General features: G+C 35.7%; 1 protein-coding gene across 1 annotated transcript; it reads right to left on the bottom strand.

Annotated features, from left to right (window-relative positions):
• Nucleotides 1-338: 338 nt before the first annotated feature.
• Nucleotides 339-2,053, bottom strand: LOC119995230 (peroxidase 5-like). Its single transcript, XM_038841668.1, has 4 exons — nucleotides 1,778-2,053; nucleotides 1,479-1,670; nucleotides 1,000-1,168; nucleotides 339-909 (listed from the first exon to the last, which is right to left on the bottom strand). The coding sequence occupies exons 1-4, from the start codon at nucleotides 2,009-2,011 to the stop codon at nucleotides 521-523; spliced, it is 984 nt and encodes a 327-aa protein (XP_038697596.1). The 5' UTR covers nucleotides 2,012-2,053; the 3' UTR covers nucleotides 339-520.
• Nucleotides 2,054-11,827: the final 9,774 nt, after the last annotated feature.

The following is an 11,827-nucleotide window of genomic DNA, read 5'->3' on the forward strand; positions in this document are numbered from 1 at the left end:
CAACCAATATGTGAAACTAATGGAGACACATCAACAAACTGTTTCCCATGACATTTTTTTAGACAGAAACAGTTTGATCAAAATAACATGTCAGCACTAAACTGACAAAAGGTACAAAATTCTGACAGCGGAAAAAAAGTTGTAAAATGAGTGATTAAAGTGAAAAATTTGGAATGTGAATGACTGAGTTGTAACAAGACCTATTTGTCAGTAGCCAAAAGTAACATTTACTCCACTTTGTACTGATGGGTGAAGGTCAGTAAAAAATCGAATACTTTATGCTCAATATCAATTTGAGTTAATAAAATGAAAATCAATAGAGAATAAATTTAAAAATGTGATGCCAAACAAGAAATATAGAACATGCTATTATTAAAAGTGAAAGTACAACCAAATTTAATTACAAATTGTCTACGATGTTTTACATCATTTATTTTTAATTGAGAAAAAATTAGAATTAATTGAAAGACGCATACGAAAACAATCACACTAACGTAAATGATGGAGAAGAGTATATTTATTAGTTAACAGCGCTGCATATCTTCCTTATCTCCCCAGATGAACCAGTAAGAACATCAATGTTTCCCATTTTAATCATGGCAGATGCGAAATCGGAGTTAAAGAGGGAAGGATTCTTGCTGTATTCATAGACAATTTTGTCGGTAGATCCGCCGCTGAAGAGAACTTGGTCAGAGTGAAGAAGACCCTTCTTTTGTATCAAATTCTTGAAGTAATTGTTATCAAAAGAATTGGGTGTCACCAAATCAAGTGGTGAGAGCTTGTCGCTGCCGCTGTTTTTTGGACAACGCCCCTTACGAGTGTTTGCGAATCCAGCATCAATGTCACTGGTTTTGTTGTATATCCTATTGCGAAACGTAAAGCATTGCGCTTGTCCAATTGTGTGCGAACCTACATTCATCAAACATATGTATATATTAGCATTCTATATGTGTATGTATATGCATGTATATGCGCATATACTAAGTTTGGTTACCAGACCTGACAGAGCAACCAAGTCTCTTTTATCAAGTCCTTTACGTGCAAAGTGAGTTATGAGTTGATCAAGGCTGGCTGTAAAACTAGGAAGTTCACCACTTTCAGCCAGAGATCTGCTTGCAGTCGTTGAATCTCTTCGTCCTAGCTTTACCTTCCATGATGGACCACCCACCTAATAATAGTTAAATTAATACATGCACTATGATCTTAAATTTCATGACTTATCTGTTAAGAGTACCACATAGGTTGGGTGATATCTAACCATGTGGTATATAAGTTTGCCCAAGTCTTTAATTGAGCTTAGCCCATTTGTTGGGTCTATGAGAAACAAAGCCGTGCGGGCCCGATGTATACACGGGAACTGAACAACCCAAAACGGACAATCGTATGATATGAGTGGGGCTTGGGATTTTCAACATATCACTTGTGGAATGTTACATATACATATATATACAATTCTAAATCTAGATGTATTTACTCACATATTCAGATGCATCTCTAGCTGCCACGGTGACAATATCAGCACAAGATACAACTCCGGGGCATATTTTTTCTACAGCTGCTTTGGCATTGTCTATGACTTGATAGCCTCTAACGGAAGCATTGTTGGGGAGTGCAGTTTTTTCGCTCTTGATCGAACGGGTTTCATCCAGTAGAATCGAGGCATCACATCCCTGAGGAAATTAAAACAAATATAGTTTAATTGAATACATGTGTACAAATAGTTAACATTAAGTTGGAATTTGATAAATTTGATAGATTTGTTGAGATGAATAATTACCTGAACAAAGCAGTCATGGAAATGAAGACGAATGAGAGACGCTGCCATGCGTCGCTCTTTAGCAATGGCGGTTCTGACGGATTTTCTGATAGTAGTAAGCGCATGCGGACATTTTTTGTCATAAAATTTGGTAGAAAGTGTAGCATCACATGTCTTGCTCAAGAGCATTAACATGATCAACATGGAAGCAAAGGCTGCGCTTAGGTGAGAGGTGAAGATCAATTTACGAGCCATAGTCACTGATTTTGTGATATAATTTAATGAAAAACGTACGAGAGGAATGAAGAATACTGCATTGTGTAGGCAGATTTATAGGCAATGTTTGGTGACTATTTTCTGCGATGGCTATTACACTAATCCAATCCTGAGTGCCTTCCTCTCTGGTTTGTGTTGCGTGAGGATTTGTACTTAGACTAGGTATATTATTTTTTTTTATGTTTCATCCAAGAAGGGAAAAATAACACTCTAGGTTGGATTAAGTAATATTATAATCGTAAAAACACTATTTGGTGTAATTAATGAAATCAGTTAACATGCATGTACGTAATTTTGAAACGTTAAACTCGTAGAAATAATGTTTTAGGTTGAAACATCAATCTCGTAGAAATTAAGTTAGTCATGTGATGTCGGCCTTAATTGTAAGCAGCCCATGTTTTGTCAATATATAGTTTTCAAATATAATATAATTTTTTAATAAAAAAACTATAATATTTTTATTTGCCTGGTAAATAAAAGCATGCACGTTTCTCTAAGGGAGAAGCCGTATGTTGTGGGCGCAGTCAACATCAACGTTTTACGTGTAACCACTAGTAGTTGGTGACTAAATTGTCATAAATCAAAATTGTCCAACTTTACTAGCATGAACACTACTCCCAATCACATTTTGTAATAAACGGCGCAATGTATTTAAATCAATTTTTTTTTCCCTTGAACAATCCTTGCATCACTAGCATGAACACTATTTGAAGGACCCAGGCCACACAAGAGGGGGGTTAATATGTCCCTAAATTCCTATTAGGAATCCTCTTTAGTAAAGTCATCGCACAAAACACAGCACGCACAAATATATTACAAATAATGACTGAAAATGATATATGATATGTTTAAGTCAATATGGCATTTGCAAGTGTATATATATATATATATGAGTAAGAGTACACAGTCAATATAAATCAATTACAATTGATGTATATATATGGACAAAATAAATTTTAAACAAATATATGTATATTAAATGAGAAATCAATGAATACTCTCTAGCATGTAATCTTGACCCTAATATAAATATTTGATACACTAAGTAACACATGGGTATAATTCAATTAATGTACTACAAATCAGACTTTGAATAATAATATGTAAACGTGTAGCTTAAATATGGAATGCGTAGAAGTGATTTAAGTTAGTTTGAACCCAGTGTATTGAACATCTCAAAATTATGACAAGTACGTATACGATGACAAGCAAGCAAGTATAGTGCGATAAAAGAAATATAAAGAGTAGGGTTAAGAGAAATGTAAACAGTGATTTATAGTAGTTCGGCGACTTCACAAAGTCCTCCTACGTCCACTCCCTAAGCAACCTTGCTTAGGAGTTCAATCCATTATGGAAACAATGATTTCTAGGAGTTCACCACAGAAACTTAGAGGGTTTCACAAGTTCACCCTCCTAACTTTAACACACGTGGTTTTAAAGACAAACCACAAAACTTTCTCACATGAATACCTACAAAGGGTTTACAATGAAGAACAAGGTTCCACTCGAAGTGTTTGGAACTCTCAGTATTTTTGTATAGCTCACAGGTAGGATAGTAATTTAGAGTATAGGAGCTTTAAAGAAGAACAATCAATGAATACAAGTATGTGATACTCTTTGGTAAAAAAACTTAGAAAAAGCTTGCTTGCTCTTTGAGAGAATCGGTTCAAGAGAATAGCAGAAGTTCTTCAAAACTTCTACTTTCTGAATATGTTGCATATATAGGTGTGCCACATAAGGTTTGAAAGCCCACAAAGTCTCCTCACGATTTCAACAACTTTTTCCTCTTGAATTTCACCAATCAAGCTTTGTAATATTGTCTCCACAAATTCAGCAATTTCATCCCATATTTACCTCTTCATAGATTGGGAAACTTGACTCCATTTTAGTTCGCATAAGATGGAAAACAAATCAGCTTTGACTTTGATGTAGACTAGCTAGGGATTTCTGTTTCATGGATATGGAAAGTATCTTTAGGTTGCCTTGAATTTAATCTTCATGAAATAGGAAATAAGATCATCTCCCTTTTGACTTGATATGATCAGCTGAATTCAAATCCCTTTCTTTAGTTGATTGGCTTCTCTTTGATAGATATGGAATGTAGCTTTAAACTTCCTCACTTTCCCTGTACTCATTTGTCTCAATGTAGAAAAGGAAAGTCTTATGATTTGATTCATTTCTTGGCTGGTCTTGACTTGCATCAACTTATTTGTTTCCTTCTTAGCCGAATTCATTCTTGCATCATATGAGAAGATCTCCTTTAAATGCTTCAGTGATTTATGCTTTCTTGAATATTTGACTGAGCTCTCCATGAATTACTCTTCGAAATGGCTTCCCTGATTTAAGATCTAGCATGACTATGGAAGTAACCTTGTTTCTTGCTCGCTTGTTTTCACATAAAATTTCCTTCTTCACTTTGTCTCCATATGACAACCTTGAACAATCATTTAAGCGTGCCATGTCATCCACACAAATATAGCATGCTCATCCAGCTCACTTACCAATATGACATTTTCCAAATTTACTCCAATAGCATCTAGTGGATTGTCAAGGGTACTTAGGAATTTCTTAGCAAACCCTAGGTCTTCCAAGACCATTCTTGGACCGTTGGATAGCTCACATATTCATTGGAGTATTTAGACTTAACCTGAAATATTCTCAAAAATGCTTATAAGCTCGTTTGAGCTTCATGCTTGAAACATAGGTTAGTTATGATCAAATAATTAAACTTTTAGCATATATAGCATTATAAGCATAAACAATTCGCACATGAATCATTTAGTTAAGATATAAGCATAGTTCACACTCAATATCATGTATTCAACATGTATTTTGGTGAACAATCATCAAAACATGCTTTTTCACATTTTAAGACATATTTAAGTCAATTATGCTCACACACATTTTGACACACAATTATCAAAAACACAATGTTGACCTAGATACTAAGTCTTGGTCCAACACTATTCCCTCTCTCATTCCTATTAGAGTTATGTGCACCAGAATTCCTTCTAGGTCACAATATTTTGGCACAAAATTTCAATTAAACGCAAGGAGTACAAGATAGCAATCAAAGAGTTTCAAGTAAAGAGGTCTCCATCGAAGGAGCAGACAAAACAGGAATTAAGGTGAATAAGCAAAGACAGATGGATTAACAATAGTTTTTCAAGAAAATATAACCACACCAAGTATGCAAGCAAGTAGTATGGAATAAAAACTGTACAAACTTCTCTCTAACAACGTTTTCACTACCACAAAGCAAACAATGTGGTATCTATCGCCCATAGGAAATTAAATTAATCCCATCCACCAAGTTTTCACTCTATATTTTTTTTTGATTTTATCACTTTTTTTCAACTACACTAGATTAAACTATGAAAGTAATAAAAGAATGAACAAATTTACCATAGTCGCATAACCGAACACCTTCCTTATTTGATGACGAAAAAAGTCTACTAGCAAGCGTCTACAAGCCACCCTTCATCTTCACACAATTGCTTCCCCATCAATAGCGTCAAAAACTTGACCGACACCAAATAGTGTGTGTACTTACCTCAAGTCTAGGGTCGTCGGCAAGTAATAAATTTCGGGAGTTCCGAGTGTAAACCCTGGATGCGGCTAGGATTAAAAAAAAAAACCTCTCTAACCTAGTTGCAACCCCAATTGTAGCCGGCAAGTGGTAGCGCCAGGCTGGACCTTGCTCCGGTCGGGCGACATTAACTACAATACTTTGTGACGTTCTCAATGATGTGCAAGATGGTTTCATGAATTCCTACCTCATGATTTGTGCTCAGGGATTGGCATGGCGATCTTGCAAACTCAGAGACCGGTTTGGCATCTAATTCTGATGAAGTGGTTGTGGTCCAAGGGAAAAATGGCAGTGTCATTGTCAGGCCAAGTGCTATGGTGATAAGGGGAAGGCCAGCCGAGTCAACAAGGGGAGCAAGTGAATGTTTCGGGTCAACCGCCGTGGGTTAATCTTTTTGGGGAGGCACAACTAGATACCAATAAGCTTTGTTATATACCTCCTCAACCGGGTCATTGAGATCTTGTGCTTTGGCCTTCAAAGAGCATAATTGCTTTAGGTGTGGCCAAGTGCGAAAGGTGTATAGTTGGTTTCTTTTTCAGACATCGCCAAACATTTTGAGTTGTGAGAACATTGGCTTTCAAGGTTTGGGGTAAGCTAGGATTGGAGACAGTCATGTCATCCAAAGGCCTCTATTATTTTTTATTTGCACAGCTTTCTCAAGTTATTGCTATACTTGATAGAGGTCTATGAATGCTTGGTGGCAGGCCAATAATTCTACAATTGTGGAAGCCGTATACTTATGGCATAAAGATGGGCTTAGTGCTGCTTCTAGTCTAATTGCAAAACCAGTTATGTGTGATTCGGTTACCATGCAAGCATACATAATGGACTATGCACCTGTGTGTATCATGGTTGATGCTAGTAAGTAGTAAGGAACTTGTGACTTCTGTTAAGGTTGCTCCTATTGATGGTGATGATTGCTCAATTATTATTCATGTTGAATATGAATGGAAACCAAAAAGGTGTGTTGTTTGTGGAGTGTTTGGACATTGCTGTCATCCTATCCAAGAGGCACAAAAGCAGACATGGGTTGAGGCGGCTGTTGCTCATGCAGAGGCAGCTAGGATAGATGGGGTAAAATATGTTGAACATAAGGGAAGTGGTGGAACTGATACTGCTCGCACTAATTCAGATAGCTTACCACTTTGTCAATCCGAAACCTCCCCAACAGTACAAGCAACGAGTATCTTAAATCTTGAGGTATTTGAATATCTGGGTGGAATAAGGCCATCACTCACGATGCAAAATCCTGGCGCTGCAGGTACTCCCTTACCTGGGAAATTCTCATGGCCGGATGCTAGGGAAGGTTCAAATGATATAGATGATGCTGATGATGTAGGCGGGAAATCAATTTCCTGCCCCGCTCAATTTCAGATCATTGTTCTATTGTGGTTTGAATTATGGAGGTAGAACGGCGATATTGGATTCCATTTATGTTCTACAATTTATGGATCGATCATGTTGAGTTTTTTGGATATTGTTAAGCGAGTCTGGGATGTGGAAATTCATGGTACTCATATGTATATTCTGTGTTCTCGATTGAAGCTCTTTAAGAATGATCTGAAAGCTTTGAATCATCGGGCTTATAGTCATATTCATGGGTGGGTGAGTGAAGCTAAATTACAATGGGAGGTTTGATGGATCGTACTTAACACAAGAGGGGGGTGAATTGTGTCCCCAAATTCCGATAGGAATCTCTTTTTAAAATTTAAAAGGAAATCAATGTCAATTAACAATTAGCACACAAATTTGGACTCTAATGATTATCTTAATCAATATTCATTTCAATGCAAGATGTGATACAATATGGTGAATGATCAATTATCAAATAATCAAGGAATTGCAAAAACAGATTTTTTAAACAACACACTGCGCACAGATTTAACAACTCAAATTTCACCTAGCAAATCAAGTCAGAATTCAATGAAATTTGGTATGCAGTATCACAACACCCTAATGAATACTATATCAAAAATTCAGATTAAAATTCAAAGTTTAGCTATGTGAACAGTGCACGGACAGACTAGTGGTTCAGAAAATTCTGCAATCAAAACACTTAATCAATCAACAAGCAAGCAATGCAATCAAGAAAGTCCACACAGCAATTTATAGTAGTTCGGAGACTCTTCTCCTACATCTACTACCTAGGTTCACCAACCTAGGATTTTTCAACCTCCACTAAGGATGTGGTTTTCTCAAGAGCTCCACAAAACTCACAAGGGTTTTTAGGTCACCCTTAAAACTGAAGATTTCAAGACAATCTTCAAACTTTACAACCAAGGGTTTCAAGCACTCCCTTAAACTCAACCTCAACAAGGTTTTTTGCCCAATGAAGGGACTTTTACAAGTGTTCGGTATAAATGGTTCACTCAAGGTTTGCACTAAGCAAATAGGGTTGAGGAACACTCAAGAATCACAATATCACCTCACGGGTTGGATAGAAAATGAAGAATAATGAGGATTTTCGAATCTGAAAATAGGAAGCCAAATGAGAAGCACTCCCTCTTTGCAAAAGCAAAATAGTGAGGAAGCCTTTAGAGTGGCTTGGGTAGAAGCTTGGATTCAATGACACAAACTAGCTTGAAAGTTTTGAGAGCAAGAATTTCTTCAATGTAATTTTGGCTTCTCCAAGTTGGAATGAGGAAGAACCCCTCTTTATAATTTACCAAGCTCTTGTGATTTCCACCATTGGATCTTTTTCTATCTTCAAATCTCGACCTTCAATTTCATGTGCAAATCTTGGCCATTGAATGAATAGATCATTAAATCTTGACCTTACAATATGTAGCCGTTGCACTTGCATTATTTTCCAAGTCTAGCTTTCCAAGATTTGAGTTGTCATGTGCACTTGCAGCCATCTTTGACAATTTGATCAAACTTGCACCAAATCTTGACCTTGGTATCTCCAACAATTTTGTCATCTTTGACCATTTGATCAAACTTACACCAAATCTTGGCCTTGGTATCTCCAATGATTTCCTACAAAATGTGTAGCAACTTGCAACAATCTTTGACTCCAAAAATCAAGTAAGATCTTCTTTTAAGTCAAAAATTGCAAGCAAGAATATGGTCTTATGCACAACCATTGGATTCACCTTTTAAATGGTCATCTTAACCCTTCAAGTCTTGTTGTAATCTGATCCATTCATAATTCAAAACAATTCAATCTCAGCCATAGATTAGTGTACCGTTGGAGCTTGTAGTCTTCAAGAATATCTTCATAATCTAAGTCTTGTCTAGTTGCAAAATATACTTTCTCATCTCTTACAAATTTCAACCATTGCATTTGTCCTTTAGCTTCATCAATTGTCTTCTCACAAAAATATGATCATTGACCTCAATAAAGGAAGCATGTGCAAGATCTTGTTTGATGAAGACAAGAGATCCTTCAAGTGACCAAACATGTCCCTCCAATCTTGACTTCAAACTCTGAATTTGGCAGCACCAATATATCCATATTATACAGCCCTAAGGCTAGTTCCAATCATCAATCAAAATGCCTTAGTGGAAGGTTGATGAACATAGGTTTTTCTTGGTTTTCTAGAGATCCAAGCTCATACTTGAAAACCGGACTTCAATTCACTTGAGCAAACTGAATTCTGAGTGATATAACATCCTCATGATGATTATCCTACAAAGAAATAGGAGGTAGAACTCCCCAATTGCATGTAAGCTCAAAGAGCTTCATATAGAGCGCATAGGTTAATTACATTAGAAAAACAACCCAGAAAATTCATATTACTGCATGATAAATCATTTTATATATATTAAAATGTCCATATAAAATTTCATAACAATCGGAAATCGTTTGGTCACTCAACCAAGCAAATAAGTCACTAATAGTGAAACCGATAAATTCTAAGTGTAAATTCAATGTCATTTTGCAAACTCAGTGTAAATGACCTTTTCTCTTGAACTTTACTAGGTCAAATATGTTCATAGTGATAAAACTAAGATGCACACGAAATTTCATTTAAATCGGAGTTCATTTGGTTCACTACGTTCACAAAGAACACATATGCACAAAATTAGGTAAAACCTAGTTTTGGCGGAATTTAAGCATATGACCAAATATATATATGTGATGCACTTAATTTCTCATGATTATAGTCCTAGAACATATATTAAACCTTCATGTGCATGTGGTTCAAGTTTCAAGTAATTTGGACCTAAGTAAGATAAATTATGATCATTAGAAGATTAATACCCTAACTTAGTCCATGCATATTTATTTTCAAAACTTAATTTCCAGCACTATCTCAAAAATATATAGATATCAAATTCACATAGAGATATGCATAAGCCTTCATTTAAGTGTATATGCACAATTTAGATATTAAACAATTAACCAAATAACCATTTAAGCATGTTTTCTATCATTTTAGGATATGTTCAAGTCAAGCATGCTCACACACATTTTAGTATACAATCATACACAATCATCAAAAACACAATGTTGACTAGACACTAAGTCTTGGTCCAACAAGGTTTCTCAAAGGAGGTTACATGAAGACTCGGCTTCTATGGTCTTGCAAAAGAAGGAAATGAGCCTAACTACTAAATTCTGGCAGCTAGCTCACGATGAGGCGTCCTTTTTAAATCAGAAATCTCAAATTCGCTGGCTTGAGTTAGGTGACAGTAATACACATTTTTTCAGAGGTTTATTGCCCATCGCGAGTAGAGGAACAACATTGTTGGACCTATGGTCCTATATGTCTAATTTTGATGATATTAAATCATTTATAAATGATAATGAAACATTAAAGCAATATTTGATTTATATGAATTGAATTTAAATGACTATATATTTTTGAGATAGTGCTGGAAATTAAGTTTTGAAAACAAACATACATGAACTAAGTTAGAGCATTAATTTTCCAATTATCATATCTTAACCAACTTAGGTCGAAATGACTTGAAACTTGAACCACATGCACATGAAGGCTTAATATATGTTCTAGGACTATAATCATGAGAAATTAAGTACATCACATATATATTTGGTCATATGCTTAAATTCCGCCAAAACTAGGTTTTACCTAATTTTGTGCATATGTGTTCTTTGTGAACGTGGTGAACCAAATGAACTCCGATTTAAATGAAATTTCGTGTGCATCTTAGTTTCATCACTATGAACATATTTGATTTAGTAAAGTTCAAGAGAAAAGGCCATTTACACTGAGTTTGCAAAATGACTTTGAATTTACACTTAGAATTTATCGGTTTCACTATTAGTGATCAAATTGCTTGGTTGAGTGACCAAACGATTTCCGATTGTTATGAAATTTTACATGGACATTCTAATACATATAAAATGATTTATCATGCAGTAATATGAATTTTCTGGTTTGTTTTTCTAATATAATTAACCTATGCGCTCTATATGAAGCTCTTTGAGCTTACATGCAATTGGGGAGTTCTACCTCCTATTTCCTTGTAGGTTAATCATCATTGTGGTCTCATATGGCTCAGAATTCAGTATGTTCAAGAGTGGTCGAAGTCCAGTTTCTAAGAATGAGCTTGGAGCTCTAGGAAACTATGAAAAATCCTATATTTGCCAACTTTCCACTAAGGCACTTAATCAAGTTGAATGAATCAAACATTGAGGCTATTGGTTGTGGTCTTCATGGAGATACAACTCTTTTCAAACATGTGGGACAAACCTTGTCCTCTCTATCATTAGTGATATATTCTTGTTTGACATTTTCACTCAAGACATGTGCTACCAAGAAAGTTAGGTTGGTGCAATCAAACAAGATCCTTGACATTTTCACTCAAGACATGTGCTACCAAGAAAGTTATGTTGGTGCAATCAAACAAGATCCTTGACTAAGGGATCACTTTTGAAGTCTTTGATTCAAAATGAAGGGACAAGATGGCATAGTACAATCTACATCCATGGCTGAGAATTAAAGAGAGTTTGAATGGTCAAGATTTGAAGACATACATTGATCAAATGGTTGTGCATAAGACAACTTTCTTGCTTGCAATTTTTGACTTAAAAAAAGGAGCATGTGCAACGTCTATATGCTCTATGGTGGAGATTTGTTTGCTCAAATCATCAATGACCAAGATTAGGAGCTGCAATGGATGGTAGAGATCAACTCTTGAAGTTTGATCCAATGGCTACAAGCATAGGAGAGAATTGCCTTTAAAAGAGGATCTTCCCTTTCATACAACTCGGAGAAGCAAATTGAAAAAATTAT

The sequence above is a fragment of the Tripterygium wilfordii genome, chromosome 3 (assembly GCF_013401445.1).
Source record: "Tripterygium wilfordii isolate XIE 37 chromosome 3, ASM1340144v1, whole genome shotgun sequence".
In the NCBI taxonomy this organism is placed as follows: Eukaryota; Viridiplantae; Streptophyta; class Magnoliopsida; order Celastrales; family Celastraceae; genus Tripterygium; species Tripterygium wilfordii.